Here is a 17,392-nt window from a genome sequence, read left to right as displayed (position 1 = left end):
TCTCTCTCTCTCTCTCTCTTCCTCTCTTTCTCTTATTTTGATATTCTCTTGGCTCTTATTGTCTACTGTTTGCTACAGGAAAAGGCCTGGTTCTGATTTTTAAAAGCTGTTTTTTTTCAAATTTAAATGATACAACTATGACCCAAATTGTTTTATATGTAATTACTGTACTAGGTTACTGTCAGTGGGCCACGTGTAAATAGGAGTGTTATTATCAGGGAGGCTCAACAGGTGGCACTCCAATATACAGTAATTTGAATGATTAGTTGACAACAGTTACCTACTGTGAAATCACTTTTCACACCAGTCATGAAACTGCATTGTAAGGATCAAGTGATGCCTAACCCATAAACAGCCTATTACTGACCACCAGAGAGTGTAAGACACGTGTCTTAATCACACGTAAACAATGACAAAGTCTGACTGCAGTCCTCCAGCCTAGAGCATTGTGGGGTTTTCGCTGATTACAAAACACCTGATTCAACTCGTTGGATGTTGGTTAATTATTAAACATCTCAGAAGGTGATTTGGCAGTTTTGGAGCAAAGTACAAAACATAATTGTTCACGTGGTGCCAGTCTGACAGCCCAGTCAGGACTGTACATTAATCCAACACCCACCTGTGTCCTGTCAGTCAGGACTGTACATTAATCCAACACCCACCTGTGTCCTGTCAGTCAGGACTGTACATTAATCCAACACCCACCTGTGTCCTGTCAGTCAGGACTGTACATTAATCCAACACCCACCTGTGTCCTGTCAGTCAGGACTGTACATTAATCCAACACCCACCTGTGTCCTGTCAGTCAGGACTGTACAGTAATCCAACACCCACCTGTGTCCTGTCAGTCAGGACTGTACATTAATCCAACACCCACCTGTGTCCTGTCAGTCAGGACTGTACATTAATCCAACACCCACCTGTGTCCTGTCAGTCAGGACTGTACATTAATCCAACACCCACCTGTGTCCTGTCAGTCAGGACTGTACATTAATCCAACACCCACCTGTGTCCTGTCAGTCAGGACTGTACATTAATCCAACACCCACCTGTGTCCTGTCAGTCAGGACTGTACATTAATCCAACACCCACCTGTGTCCTGTCAGTCAGGACTGTACATTAATCCAACCCCCACCTGTGTCCTGTCAGTCAGGACTGTACATTAATCCAACACCCACCTGTGTCCTGTCAGTCAGGAATGTACATTAATCCAACACCCACCTGTGTCCTGTCAGTCAGCCTTGACTTCTATTTAAGTTATCTGTCCAACTGGGAAATTTGGCTTTGGCTTTTTGAAAGAATTTCCCCACACACACACACACACACACACACACACACACACACACACACACACACACACACACACACACACACACACACACACACACACACACACCAGTTCATACAGAAGCACAATAAATAAATCTAAACAGGCTAAAACAGGTTTTTATTAAGACATAACATAACATGTTTAGCCATGAATTGACCACTACCTTATTAACCACTGATGATTTTTGACTTGAGTTAATCTCATTTAATTCTGGCTAATTGGCATATTTGTTCACAGAAACCTCTTCCAACCAAGAGTTCAAACTAAGAGTTTCATTTTAGTCAAGTAAATTTCATGAGCTTAGCGCTCTCGCTAAGCTGACAATAAGAAGCATCAGTTCCTCAGATGTACTCAACCTCACAAGTGCACAGTTAGGGTCTCTAAGTCAACTACTGACATGCCCAGTTTAATCTACCCACCCTCCGTAGCCCACTCGGTTGACCACAGTACCTTTCACTCCTCAGCAGTGATAAATGCGTCGGTTAAAACCCCAGCAGAAAAAACCCCTTCAACCAGCTCCACACCCACAGCCGAGCTGCTATGTTGAGATCAGTGCAACTCATAAATAACACTTACGATCCTTGTTTAGAATATCAAAAACTTGATTACTGGTGTAGAGAATAGCTAACGAAATTGCATGTCAACAGGTGAACAGGATGTAATTGTACAGTATGTACTTACACATTTCTAAAATGTATATATGATGTACTAAGGGTTTATAGTAAAGTGACACACAAGTAGCCTATAGGTAAAAGATGTTTCTAATAAAGTGGTAGGTGTGTGTGCGTGCGTCTGAGAGAGAGAGAGAGAGAGAGAGAGAGAGAGAGAGAGAGAGAGTGGAGAGTGTGCGTGTGTGTGTGTGTGTGTGTGTGTGTGTGTGTGTGTGTGTGTGTGTGTGTGTGTGTGTGTGTGTGTGTGTGTGTGTGTGTGTTTTATATGTTGTGGCTCATGCACCTAGAATTCACAGCCAGGATATTGGGAGCCCAGGTCTTTCTTATTACTAATGTGTTATATTATCATATTTCACGGACGAGTAGGCCAGAGAAGGTAATTACCAGCTCCATCCTATTAAGCCCGGTTTTATTCTCGTCGTTTTCGCCTGGTCGGCTCAGGCACAGGGCTGACGCCATTTATTTCCCCTCTGCAGATTTATGAGACGCCTACCCCAGCTCAGCCCAGCCATAAAAGGGGAAAAAGGAGGGAAAAATTCGTGAGGGGAAAACGGCGGCGCGTGTCACTGTACGTCGCGAGATCGACCGGACTTACAGTGGCAGTAAACATTCACATATTTCTGTGAGGAAATAGAACTGTGGTGACTGATATGACATCGACCCATAACTTCATCCTCCTTTCTGAAGCATTCTTCCCCCTTCCTCCCCGCTCCCCGCGTTTCCAACCCACTTTCGTCGGATGCCCCGTAGCTAGCGTAGGCCGTAATCGGAAATCAGTCTGTGGAGGATCTTGAGGCCTGAGCGATAGGATCTGAATCAGTGGAATTGTTATGTTTTGGCCCCTTTTCTTCGGGGTCTAAATGAAAGTCATTCGCTTGTTTATCGGGGGAATCTTGAGGCTCGATAACAGAACAGGCCTGTTTGTTTCTCCTCAATACCCACAAGGCTTTCCCTCTCTCTTGGACTATACAATGTGTTTTTCATCAAAAAAAAGTGTGTGTATTCGTCTGTATGTTTGTGTGTGTGTGTGTGTGTGTGTGTGTGTGTTGGGGGGGGGGGGTCGATATCGGATGAGGATATGAGGCTGAGTATTGATCGTAATTTCCTGCAACGTTCTTTCCAATCACAAGCTTTATTAAGAATCTAATTTCTATCTGCCACAGAATTAGTGGCCCAGCCTCGCTAGCCAACGTGAGGAGCTGATGGAAGAGTCCGCAAAGAAATGAAAGACAAAACCAAAGCCTCCTGTGTCTGACATTCGACTTGGTCATGGCAGGTTAACATTTAGCTCTGCGCTTTAGCAATGAGCCACCACATCACTATCTCACTATCACTATTTCCAGAGCTTCAGAGACAGTGTGTGGGGTACAGACACCATATGTGGGCTAAAGATGCAGGCTTGGAATTTAATGTGCTTCCTATTGCTAAGAGCAGGTGGCATCGTCTAACAGCGGGTGTCTTCTGTGTTAAGAAAGATGAAATCCCAATAGTACCTTTATAATCCATGTTCTTCTGCTGTTCCTATAAAACCACCACCGGTTAAACTGAAGTTACATCACCAGTACGTCTGATTTAAAATCTCAGAGCCTTTCATTTAAATATTCCAGCCTTTATTAAAATGTGTCCAATCATGTTTGACAAAAGTTTCATGATTATTGCATGATGAACCAAATTTAAACAGAAAAATCTTGAGGCACTCTATAACAGACTACACTCTCTCCCTTACACACACACACACACACACACACACACACACACACACACACACACACACACACACACACACACACACACACACACACACACACACACACACACAACGTGGTCAAAGTTAGGCGTGTAGGAAAGGTCTCTATAACCTGACTCAAAAGTTCAGATGAATATCTTTGCCCAGGGCTTCTGAGTAATATGATGAGCTTCGGTGTTATTCTCGGGACCACGTGTAAGAAAACGCTTGAGTGGCGAGCGCAGTTAGACGTGCGCTGGCTGAGTGCGCCTCCCTGTGGTAAATGTGTGACACTGCAGGAACTTCACTGCAATTCTGTGCTGACTGTGGAATATCACTTTCCACCACATCATAGTATCAGTTTGACTGGTGGACAAATGAACTGTAACCAGTCCAAAGGAAACTCTGAAACACAGTTAACAAAGAGAACTGGTGTAAGTAAGGTACTGGTCTGAAATTGCTAGGTACATGCAGTGTAATATTGGTAATGTAATAGATAATAGATAATAGGTAATAGATAATACATGCTTCCATAGCTCAGTTGATATATTACAATATTTAATAGGGTTTATTTTATTATAAAAGAAATTGTAATACAATATAGCAGAAATATTACATGACAGTTATAAATAGCTAGTATATGTATTCACCACAAATTGTGGCTCAGAAATCTAAGAATCCACTCTACATTATATTAGAATGAATGATTATGAAAATATGTATATTGCACCTCACAGCCTAAAAGAACTTTTGCCTTTTGGAATGAAGTAAAACGTAGTGTTGACTAAACACTTACATTCATACAGTGTAGCCCAGAACACCACAAACAAACAAAAACACACAAACAAAAAAGCCATCGAAACTGTACAGCTGGATTATTCTTCATCGGCCAAACTGTACTAGTTCAACTAGATGTTTCTAAAGTTTAAATAATACTGATCCCAGACCAGACTACTCGACCCACAATGAAAGTACCCATCACCGAGCGCTCGATGGCACAAATGGAATGAGGGTAAACGTAACCACAGGAAGTTTCACTGTGTGTACAGCTGCAGCAATGACCATGCATGCAAACCCCCCCCCCCCCCCCCCCCCGATACATTTTTAACCTTTAGAGCTTTATCTAAACAAAACAAGAACGCTGTGTCCATAAAACGTCTACAAACGTCTGTTAATGGCCTCTCTTCTGTACCCGCCTCAACCCCATCTTTCTTTTCTTTATCCGTCTCCTGTGTAGCCATGGCAGTCGTGTTACCTTGGAGGTCTGGGTGGGTTTTTTCATTGGTTTGCGAGGCGTGGTTGTGATACGTGTTGAACGCAGCTTAATTGTCGTGAACGTCTCTTGAGCTGGCGGGCCTGAAGTCGGTAATGGTTCCTTCGTTTTCAGTGACGGTGCAGTGGTGTGACTGCTCACGGCGGTTCTGTGGGGTTCAACTTTTTGGGACACCATAGACGTCCTCACACGTGTGTCCATGGTAGACGTCCTCACACTTGTGTCCATGGTAGACGTCCTCACACTTGTGTCCATGGTAGATGTCCTCACACTTGTGTCCATGGTAGACGTCCTCACACTTGTGTCCATGGTAGACGTCCTTTTAACGGCCCCTTTTGTGAGTGTCCTCGGCAGCAGCTCAGTGGTTTTTCCAGGTGTCTCCTTCGTTGTTAATGATGTGGGTTTGACGTTTGTTATATCTGAAGGCTCACTGACCACTGAAGTCAAGGTGCTTGGATCCTGAGGAGATGGAGATGTCCTCCTTGTGGTTCTCAGAGTTTTTGTTGCTATGCTGGTTGCTTCCTTTGATGTTATTGTTGGATATTTTGTGTATGTTGTTGATCTATCTGTAGTTGATGGTCTATCGGTGGTCATACCAAATCCCTCCGTATTTTTACGTGTCACTGGTATAGATGGACTTGTCACAAATGTTCTCCAGTTTGTAGTTGTTAAGCCCAGAGTGATCCATGTCTCTGTAGACCCAGGTAGAGTGATGGGCCCTGGTGGAGTGGTGGGTTGTTGTGTGGAGGTGGGTGTTGTTTCTGGTACTGTGGTGGTGGGTTTTCTCCTGTCCACCTCCCTCATGACCTTTCTGGCCCACTGACTCATTGGGTCAGAACATATTACATCACCACTCCAGGTATAAAACCTGTGAATTGACACACTTGGTTACAGTCCGTAAATGATTATGATCTATGTCTATGTGTTCATAACATATGTCTTCCTAACGTCCTCATGTCATATGTCTTCCTAATGTCCTCATGTCATATGTTTTCCTAATGTCCTCATGCTCTAAAGTTCATCACAACTTACAGGATACCATGAATACAACTTACCTTACAGCTTTGATGGGACACGGTTGTACCTCCTGTTTTACATATTTGGCGATTTCAGACACCCGAATCTTTTTGTTTGTTGTCTTCAGGCAGCACGATGCTGGACGGTCCATCCCTGAAAAACATACATGCTCATTATTATGCTTGTTTGTGTCTATAATGGCTCAAAACCCCTTTCAGATATAATTTTCCTGGATACCATGCACACTGACATGAGAACACACACTTTCTCTCTCTGAAACCCACCATGTCATCACCACATACTCTATATTTCATACCAAGAAAAGGAAACTGAGGCAAGACCACAGAGCTCACTACTGAACAGAGCTGAAGAGACACTTTAAAAACTCACCTGCTGACACCCCTGACATCCACTGCAGGACAAACACAAACAAGCATTTGTATAGATAGAAGAGCTGCTTCATCTTGCCCTGTTGCACACTGTAGACTGTGGCCACGACACTACTGATCAAGGGTCTTAGCAGAGGGGAGGTCTCTGAGCCCACAGGCCCAGAAACCCCTAACCCTCCCCTCTCTGTAACCTAGACCCACTCAAACCTCACACGACGACAGGAAAAGATGAGTGTAGAATGGAAGACGTGAGTGAAAACAGCTCTCACACCTCTGTAGAGACAGAGAAAGACACACTGAGAAACAGAAGCCCCTACCCAATAATGTGGTAAAGGGGGGGGGGGGGGGGTGGTGATGGAGCACATGAGGTGTGTTCAACATGGTCGCAAGACCACCATTAACTCTGCTGTATGACTGCGTGTTCACCTCAGATAGCAACCCAGATGCTCATGGAATGATTGGAGGTGATGGAATTATCAGACCATTAAAATGAGAGACCCAAGCCCGATAAAGCCTAAAAACGAGTGATTTTTTTAAATTTTAGTAATAATGGCAACCATTGTATCGAAAGCATCCTCACTAAAATTAGATTAAAGAGTCACGCTCTTTCAGCAGCTAATGAAGCCATTTGGTTAAACACGGTTGAGCACAACACACTTTAAATCATGATGTAACAGAGGTGACCTGGGTGAACAACGCAAACGTGACAGTTAATGTGCTAATACAATCAGGATTTCTTGAAATATATTAAAAACAGAATTGTACACTAAATAATAATTTGTAGACTTCTCAGCATCTATTTACAGCTGTTTTGTTAAGCTAAAATAGACCTTTATAGGGTTGTTAACACAGCAACGACACCGTCAGCAAGATAAACATGCATGTATTGGCATGATGAATATTCATATATATTATATCATATAGGCATACATTCTGAAAAATACTTATTCATAATGCATATTCTGCTGTATAAATGTCAACAACATCTACATACTGCTGTTAAACTTTGTGTATTGGCATTCAGCCAGAAGCTCACTAAGCAAATGTGTAAGTTGCAGTAAGTTATTAAGAGTGTTTGTAGGTGTGGAAGGGGATGAATGGTTTGATACCGGCTTGGAAAACCCAGCCGTTGCCTCTGACTTGTGAGGTCAAACCCACGTAGTGACTGGTACGCTCGTCTGCACCTCTGCAGTGAACACAACGAGGTTTTTTTTTCCAGCTGACAAAAACTGAGACAGAGTCGAAATAAATGGACGAATCAAACTGAAAGTCTGACCGCCACAACAACAAAAAACTGAGAGCGAAATCATATTGAAAGAAATCTGAAAGGTGACATGCGCTCTTTATACATATATACATATATAGATATATACATATATACAAATATGCAAATATGCAAATATACATATATACATATATACATATATACAAATATATGTATATATATATATATGCACTGCAGCCATGGAAACCCCTATGTGTGTGTGTTTGGGAAGGGGGTGTGTTGGGATATGTGTGCGGGATCTTTGAGCTTTCACCAACTGTCTCGTACGTTTACGGGGTTACAAGAGACAACGTGGCTATAAAGGTATTAAGGCAGGATAACAGATAAGCCAAGTTGCAATGGCTTCTGGGATTTGGAGTCTGTTATTCTACAACTCTATGGAATCATGGTGCCAGAAACAAGCATGCCCAAGTGTACAGAGATCTAAATACGTCTGCATTATCTACACAGAGAGCTCAATGTAAGATCATCCTTCATAATCAGAAATATCTAAATATTACATTAGCATTTTCCCTTTAATATCTATTCTATTTAATATCTATCCCTTTAATATCTAACTATTATGTTAGCATTATCCCATTCAGTCCCATTATCAAGTGGTCATGCTAATTTATTAAACATGAACATCACAAAAATATTCTGCAAATGTAACAAATTTTTAGAATAATTCAGAAATAACAGAGTGCATGCGACTGCCACTCACCAGTCCACAGTGGAATGATGTTGCTCCTCAGAGTTAGGAAATGAGGGTGTGGTAATGATGTACAAGCTATCTACACCACAACAGAGAAAAGCACACTTAACCCTTAAATAACCATCAGAACACATTACAGTGCTTCACCTAGCAGACGAGTACACACACTCGCCAAACTGAAGTCAAACGTGTAATGTCCGACTTTGACAAGATCACCGAAGCATTAGTGGATCATTGGGGGTGATCCGGAAAAGGATCTGTGAAGGAAACGCAGTCCTGCAGGTTTACATACAGACCAAAGCCTCCAGCCAATCAGCTGCCTCACAGTCCTGCGAACCACCAGACTTTAAATGCCCATCATCATACAATCATAAAATCACCAGAAATTCACTTTGAGAAGCTTCTAGAAGATTTTTAATAGTTCAACCCATTATAACTCCTGAAGTCATGCAATGTCTGTCAACTTTGTCCATCATTTAGAATCTCACTGAGACCTCACAAATATGATTTATCCTGCAGAATTACATTATTACTCACCATTAGTTAAATAAAACCTTTCATTCATTTGTTCCAGTCATTAAATGTACTCAATGACATAATACACTAATGTTTGTGAGGTGGCATGATATAGGTCAAAAGTCAAAGTTAGTGTTTGTCTTATTTTGTAAATGTTACATTAATGGTCTACAGGTTCACTGATGTTACTGAGAGGCCTGTGTCACATGTTCAACCACACACTGAGTGTAGCCTGTGGTTTTACAGATTAAACTGAAACCTTCCTGCACACTGTTTAAAAAGGCAGAGTGACATTGAGGGACACTCTTATGAGACATTTGTAAGACACCGAAGACACCTATAAGATATGCTATATCTCTTATAACGTATAAATAATAACACCTATAAGATATGCTATATCTCTTATAACGTATAAATAATAACACCTATAAGATATGCTATATCTCTTATAACGTATAAATAATAACACCTTTAAGAAATGCTATATCTCTAAGTATTAAGTTGCTACTGCCCAGCACTCTATTTTATTTCTGATAATCATGTAAACCAATTGTGTGTCCATCTGTGGTAACTTTAACATTTACAATAACATAACAACATTAACATTTACAATGCTGTTGTAACAAATATGGCTGATCCTACACATTCACACAATTGCTCACTGATCAAGAGTAAATTAAAATGTTTAACTCAGTCCATAATTCCACTGATTAACTGCACTCAGTGGTCTAATGCACTAATGTTTTCTTCAGATGTCTTGATGGTCATTGTGTTCCTGAGGTGTGTTCACTCATCTCCATTACAGCTGTGGTTGTGATGGAGGACTCAGTCTCCTCTCCAGCCTGTGGGTGTAGGAAGATCTTCATCAGTGAGACTCAGGTGTTCTGCTGGACCTCCTCACTCCACCTCCCACACAGCTCGTCTGGACCACCTGCTCACTGGTGAAGAGCTCACCGTCTGTGAACCGCAGTAAACTGGTGGATCTCCAGACGTGATGGATTACGTTTAGAGGCTTGTTTCAAGGCACTTTGAAGGATGAGTGAAGATGTTGAGGAAGTGGAAACTGTGTGTCAGGTTGTGTGTTTGATTAAATAAACACAGGGTTGTGTGTTTGGTTGAAATTCTAGAGACAACAAAATCTGGTACATGTTGTTCATTCTGCATTCTGGTACATGTTGTTCATTCATGAACAAAGAACCCATGTGCACACATACATGTACGCCCCCCCCCCCCCCCCCCCCCGCACGTATACAAGTATACACACCCCTCCCACACACACAAATGCAAACACACACACAAACACCCACATCCTCCCACATACACATGCAAACACATGTGCAAACACACACACACACACACACACACACACACACACACACACATCCTCCCACACACTGCTGCAAACTACTGCATCACTGTTAGTCTACCACACTACAAAAGTTACTGTGAACACCAGACAAAAGGGAGAAAGTTCTTCATCAGGTCATAGCCAATCACCTAAACACATGGTCTGAGCCAATAGGAGACCACAGAAGAGCACACCAAGAACTCCCAGAACACTATGAGTATCTCAGCACACTTAATTTAGTTTAAAGGAATGTTTCATGTGATTGCTGAAGCACTGATTTGTGTGTGTGTGTGTATGTGTGTGGTTCCATTAGTCCTGTCCATTAGAACTCTTACAGTTGAATACAAATAGATAAATATAGTGAGAAATGATTCTACATGTCTAACCTACATGCTTTTATAGTACAGAGCACATATAGGCCACAGTGAAATTAACATTTGACTATTTTAATAGACTTGTGACCAACATAGAGACAGAGTGAGAACATTTACATTAGATCAATCCATACATAATGTTATATCTACTAAGTGTGAAAAAGCATCTTGGCTGAAACTGTTTGAAAGTAAAAAAGAAAATAACTGAAATAATTTCTAGTGCAACAAAAAATGCCAAACAATTAAATAAGCAATATAAGGTGAAGTTTCAAATATATGGATTTTCTTCAAAAATGTTCTGGAAACATTTGATGTCTCACAAGGTGGGGTCACAAATCTCTGCTCCACCTTTTACAAACTTTTGGCATAATAAAGACTCCAAACCCACTGAAACAAAATGAAGACAATGCATCTTTCTGATTGAAGACCTGCATCTTTCTGTAACAACTAGGACAGAGGGCTGAACGCAAGTGCGGACTGAACAATGGTTTAATGATACATATACACAAAGCACACAAAACATACACCAAGAATCAAACAACACCTAACATAGGAACCAAACACTAACATAACTGGGGGAACATGACTACAGAAAAGGAAAGACATCAACAAGCATATAACTAGAAAAACCACAATCTGAAGTACAACTGAAAGAGAACATCAAAGAACAGAGAGTACAAACAGGCTAAATAGACAAACAGAGAACACCAAGAATCCAACAGGTATACGAGCAAGAGGTACTTACAATAACCGACAACACAAGAGACTAAACACAAGACTTAAATATACTAACCAACCAAGGGACTCAACAAGACACAGCAGAAAGCAATAACGAGGGGGCAGGGGAGTGAAGACAGACACAACTAGGAAATTACAAAATAAAAGACAAACAGAAGACATGACCGACAGGAGGGAGGCAGGCCTGACACTTTCTGTTAACAGAACACAGAGGACCATCCACGACAGAAACTGCAATGGGTCAGACAGACAGGGGTCAGACAGACAGAGGTCACACAGACAGGGGTCAGTCAGACAGGGGTCAGTCAGACAGGGGTCTCACACACAAGGGTCACACAGACAGGGGTCAGTCAGACAGGGGTCAGTCAGACAGGGGTCAGACAGACAGGGGTCAGACAGACAGGGGTCACACAGACAGGGGTCACACAGACAGGGGTCAGTCAGACAGGGGTCAGTCAGACAGGGGTCACACAGACAGGGGTCACACAGACAGGGGTCTCACACACAAGGGTCACACAGACAGAGGTCACACAGACAGGGGTCACACAGACAGGGGTCACACAGACAGGACACAAAACTGTTCTGCTGCTGTTTTATTCTTTTCTCCAGGTGCTTCTGTTGTTGTTTCTGAGGTTCCACCATTTTCTTTTTGCGTTTTGACCATTTTTGTGCCCCCACTGTGTTTATGTTGCTCAGTTAAAGTGGGGATTGTGGAGGATGGTCTCTGTGTCATAGCCTGTGGGTCTGGCAGAGCTGTGCAATCTGTAGGTCCATTCGGGAGAAAGTCAAAACATGGGTTAGCAGGTTATTTCATCCAAGCAAATTTTTGTTATTATCAGAATAACATCACATCACAGAGGTGATTTTTAATGACTAACTCTAAACCAACCAAGGCATCATATTTTCACTCACCCAGGAGGCTCTTGGTCAGATGAGGTTCTGGTTCTGTGGTGGGTTTTCTTCTCTCTGGTACTGTGGTGGTGGGTGTTCTTCTCTCTGGTTCTGTCGTGGTGGGTTTTCTACTGTCCTCTGGTACTGTGGTGGTGGTTGTTCTCCTGTCCACCTCCCTCATGACCTTTCTGGCCCACTGACTCATTGGGTCAGAACATATTACATCACCACTCCAGTGATAAAACCTGTGAATTGACACACTTGGTTATAAACCAGTGAATCGATTATGATTATGATTGATTATGATGGACCATATTCGACTCCAGCGAACGACCCAGCGTGAGTTCAGAGACTGTTGTGTTTTAGTCTTCGTGGAATCGTGGCTGAGCGACAACATCCCAGACAGCGCCATTCAGCTAGCGGGGCTAACCGCTAACCGCGTTCAGGACGGATAGGAGCGCGGCCCTGTCCGGGAAGACCCGCAGTGGAGGCGTGTGTGTTTACATCAACACGCAATGGTGCAACAACGCTGTGACTGTCACTAGACACTGCTCTCCGATAGTGGAGTTCCTGATAGTCAAATGTAGACCTTTTTATTTGGCACGAGAACTCTCCGCCGTGCTGATAGCCGCCGTGTACATACCACCTAGTGTAGGTGCTAATGCTAAAGAGGCACTATGCAAACTGTACGAAACTATCAGCGATCTGCTAAATAAACACCCAGATGGACTATTCATTATCACTGGAGATTTCAACCATGCAAATCCCAAGTCAGTCCTCCCTAAATTCCATCAACATGTGGACTTTGCAACAAGAGGAGCGAACACGCTGGATCTTGTTTACACAAACATCCCCAGTGCGTATCGGGTGGAGCCCCGCCCCCACCTCGCGTTCTCGGACCACATGTCTGTGTGGCTCACCCCAGCCTACAGACCGCTCGTCATACATGCCAGACCAGTTCAGAAGCAGGTGAGAACCTGGCCGGCAGGAGCCATCTCTGCCCTTCCGGAATGTTTTGAGCGCACTGCATGGGACATGTTCAGGGAGGCTGCAACTGACGGCGACACAGTTAACCTGGAGCATCAGTCACTGGCTACATCAGCAAGTGCATTGATGATGTTACTGTGTCCAGGACCATCACCACATGCCCAAACCAGAAGCCGTGGATGACTGCGGACCCGCAACTCAGCCTTCAGAGCGGGTGACAAGGTGGCCCTGAGGAAAGCGAGGGCCAAACTGTCATGTGCCATCAGAGAGGCAAAGCGCTCACATGCCCAGAGAATCCACAGCCACTTCAAAGACACTGGTGACACACGGCGCATGTGGCAGGGCATCCAGGCAATCACCAACTACAGGACAACACCATCGTCCTGTGACAGTGATGCCTCCCTCCCTGATGCCCTGAATGACTTCTATGCACGGTTCGAGTCACAAAACGACACGTCGGCAAGGAAGGCCACGCCCAAGCCAGACGAGCAGGTGTTGTGTCTGTCTGCAGTGGATGTGAGGAGAACTCTGCGCAGAGTCCACCCACGCAAAGCTGCAGGACCAGACCACATCCCCGGCAGAGTGCTCAGGGAATGTGCAGAACAACTGACGGATGTTCTCACGGACATCTTCAACATCTCCCTGAGCAGCTCCACTGTCCCAATGTGCCTCAAGACCACCACCATCGTCCCCGTGCCAAAGAAGTCCACAGTGTCCAGAAGTCCTGCCTCAATGACTACCGTCCCGTCACACTCACCCCCATCATCATGAAGTGCTTCGAGAGGATAGTCATGAGGAACATCAAGACCCAGCTGCCCCCTTCACTAGACCCCTGCAATTCGCGAATCGTCCCAACCGCTCCACAGACAATGCCATCACCACCACCCTTCAACTCTCCCTCACCCACCTGGAGAAGGACACCTAAGCCAGAATGCTGTTCATAGACTTCAGTTCAGCATTCAACACCATCGTCCCACGAAAACTCATCGGGAAACTAAGCCTGCAGGGCTTAAACACACACCTCTGCAACTGGATCCTGGACTTCCTGACTGGGAGAACCCCAGTCAGTCTGGATCAGGAACAGCACCTCCAGCACCATCACAATGAACACTGGGGTCCCCCAGGGCAGTGTTCTGAGTCCTCTGCTGTTCACCCTGCTGACTCATGACTGTGTAGCAAAACACAGTTCAAACCACATCGCTGATGACACAACAGTGCTGGGTCTCATCAGCAAAGGCGACGAGTCAGCGTACAGAGAGGAGGTGCAGCGGCTGACAGACTGGTGTAAAGACAACAACCTTCACCTGAACGTGGACAAGACCAAGGAAATGGTTGTTGACTTCAGGAGAGCACGTCACACTCACTCTCCGCTCAACATTGATGGGTCCACTGTGGAGCTTGTTAAGAGCACCAAGTTCCTTGGTATCCACTTAGCGGAAAACCTCACCTGGACCCTGAACACCAGTTCTACAGCCAAGAAAGCCCAGCAGCATCTCTACTTCCTCCAGAAGCTGAGAAAGGCCGGCCTCCCTCCATCCATCCTCACCATCTTCTACAGAGGCACCATAGAGAGCATCCTGAGCAGCTGCATCACTGCCTGGTTTGGGAACTGCAATGTCTCCGACCGCAAGACCCTCCAGCGTATAGTGAGGACAGCTGAGAGGATCATTGGTGTCTCTCTCCCCTCCATCACAGACATTTACACCACCCGCTGCATCCGCAAAGCAACCAGCATTGTGGATGACCCCACCCACCCCTCCCACACACTGTTCTCCCTCCTCCCATCGGGAAGAAGGTACCACAGCATCCGGTCCAACACGGCCAGACTCTGCAACAGCTTCCTCCCACAAGCCATCAGACTCCTCAACGCCAGACACTAAACTGATGGACTTCTTCTCCATACACACACACTCACCCACACACACCCAACCACTTATCCCTGACAATGTGAAGGCACTACACACACTACTTCACTGCGACAGGGACTCCCTTTGCACATATACTGAGTATTGCACACGGCACAATTTGCACTAAACGGACCTACCTCTTACACTTCTCTGTCTAGTGAAGTGTCTGTCTGCACTCTGTATATTGTACTGTCTGTATTGTGTTGTACTGTCTGTCCGTTGCACTTGTGTTCTGTCTGCACTGTGTTTTTATGTTGCACCATGGTCCTGGAGGAATGTTGTTTCGTTTCACTGTCTTACTAATGTCCTCATGTCTTCTTAATGTCCTCATGCTCTAAAGTTCTTTATACCTTACAGGATACCATGAATACAACTTACTGTACAGCTTTGATGGGATACAGTGGTGAATACTGATGTACATATCGGGCGATTTCAGACACCCGAATCTTTTTGTCTGATGTCTTCAGGCAGCACTCTACTGGACGGTTCATCCCTGAAGAAGACCCCTGCCCTGACACACAAGAAAACTGTTTCTCTCTACAATATCAACATTACGATTTCTAAATTTCACATACAGCAAAACAAACCGGCCAGACCGCAGTGTTCACCACTGAGCTAACTCAACTGAAAAGACAAACATTAAGACTCACCTACTACTGCACCGGTTACCCAGTGAACAGCAAATAACAGCCCAGGAACAAGACACGGCTGCATCTCGTCTAGTGGATCACTGTGGACTGTGCTGCAGAAGTATCTTCAAGCCTAAAAAGTCTTGGGGAGCAGGAAGGTCTCTCAGGTCCCTCATTTCCTGCCCTTCAAACAGAACGGTGCATGACATCTTAACCACAGGGCAGAATAAGAACTGAAAGTTAATGTGCTTATATTAACTGGCAGTTTGAACACAAAGTCATAGTTTATGCTCACATGTCTAAACATTTACAGTGTATTGTCTCTATGAATAGAATAGTATTCTTAAAAATGATTAATTAGTATTACAATGTAAAAATTCCAGATACTCATTGGAGTTTAAGCATTGCTGTTTTAAAAACATAGAACAATGAAAAAATGTCAATCTATGCTTAAAGAATCTACAGCATGAAAAACTGCTCTGAGGACATAATCCAGGTGTGACGGTGTAACGCTGGGGTGCAGTGGGAAGGACGAGACACGGATCCTTGCATACGCAGCCAACGTCACTGCTTTATTGAAGTTGCGTTGCGCAATACACGCACAGAAAACACAAACTCACACACACATGCAACGTGCAAACTAAAGACAACGACAAGCACACGACACTGCGCGAACGCACATTAAATAGACAAACTACATGAGCCCCGAGTGATTACGAGACGGGCCACAGGTGGGACGAATGAACACACGCAGACACAACCACACCCACGAGGAGCCATAGACGCAGACGGCAAGACGCAGACGACGTAGACACACGCCCACAGGGAGGGGTCCGGAGCTGTTCTGTGACAGAACCCGCCACCAGGGGCTCGCTACTCCCGGAGCGTCCGGCGCAGCTGGAATGCCCCGAACCTACACCGACGGGCAGGTCCGGAGCCGCTGGTCTACGAGCCTCCGAGAGCCGTCACCCCCGACGGCAGGACCGCCACGAACCCCCTAAAACACCCTCCCTGGGAAGACGGGGGAAAACACGTTAGACACACTCAACGGGACGTTCACCAACACACAGACTGGCACACTAACACACAGAGGCACGAAAGGGAATAACGGATTGGGCACACATACGGGAAGACTTACAAACACAGGCACACACAAACATGAAACAGGCGCCCAGCTACGCGCCAAGACGAGAGCCCAGAGGAGCGAGAGATCGGGAGCTGCGGGCACCTTTCCACCTCCAGCCGTAGCTGCAGCCCCTCCACTGGGTGCTGCGCGGCCGGCTGACGTGCCGAACGGGCTGTGCGGACGGTCCCCCTCTGTCTCCATGTCCTCCCCCTCTTCTCCTTGGCTCCAGTCCATGGGTCGCTCCGGGCTGCCACCCCGGGCACAGTCCATGTCGCTGTCACTGGAGCGGTCGGAAGAGGGGGTCCACTTCCCCTTCGTGGTCTCGACCGAAAGTTCCGAGGGGGGGAGGCTCTCCTCGTCCTCTCCGCTACCGGAGCCCTCGGACGGAGGGTAGTCTCCACCGTAGCCCCCGGTGGAGGCTTCGTCTAATGACGGGGGGTAGTCCTCTCCACCGTAGTCCACGGTGGAGACGTCGTCCAACGACGGAGGGT

At 45.1% G+C, this 17,392-nt stretch overlaps 1 protein-coding gene across 1 annotated transcript; it reads right to left on the bottom strand.

Moving 5' to 3' along the window:
- Positions 1-3,611: 3,611 nt before the first annotated feature.
- On the bottom strand, positions 3,612-15,944 carry LOC143474595 (uncharacterized). Its single transcript, XM_076972097.1, has 7 exons — positions 15,797-15,944; positions 15,525-15,657; positions 12,274-12,497; positions 11,921-12,123; positions 6,408-6,597; positions 6,056-6,170; positions 3,612-5,868 (listed from the first exon to the last, which is right to left on the bottom strand). Exons 1-7 carry the CDS (start codon positions 15,858-15,860, stop codon positions 4,899-4,901), a joined length of 1,899 nt encoding a protein of 632 aa, XP_076828212.1. The 5' UTR covers positions 15,861-15,944; the 3' UTR covers positions 3,612-4,898.
- Positions 15,945-17,392: the final 1,448 nt, after the last annotated feature.

This window comes from Brachyhypopomus gauderio, chromosome 14, assembly GCF_052324685.1.
Source record: "Brachyhypopomus gauderio isolate BG-103 chromosome 14, BGAUD_0.2, whole genome shotgun sequence".
In the NCBI taxonomy this organism is placed as follows: domain Eukaryota; kingdom Metazoa; phylum Chordata; class Actinopteri; order Gymnotiformes; family Hypopomidae; genus Brachyhypopomus; species Brachyhypopomus gauderio.
The sequence above is the reverse complement of the archived record's forward strand: the minus strand, read 5'-3'. Positions and strand labels throughout refer to the sequence as shown.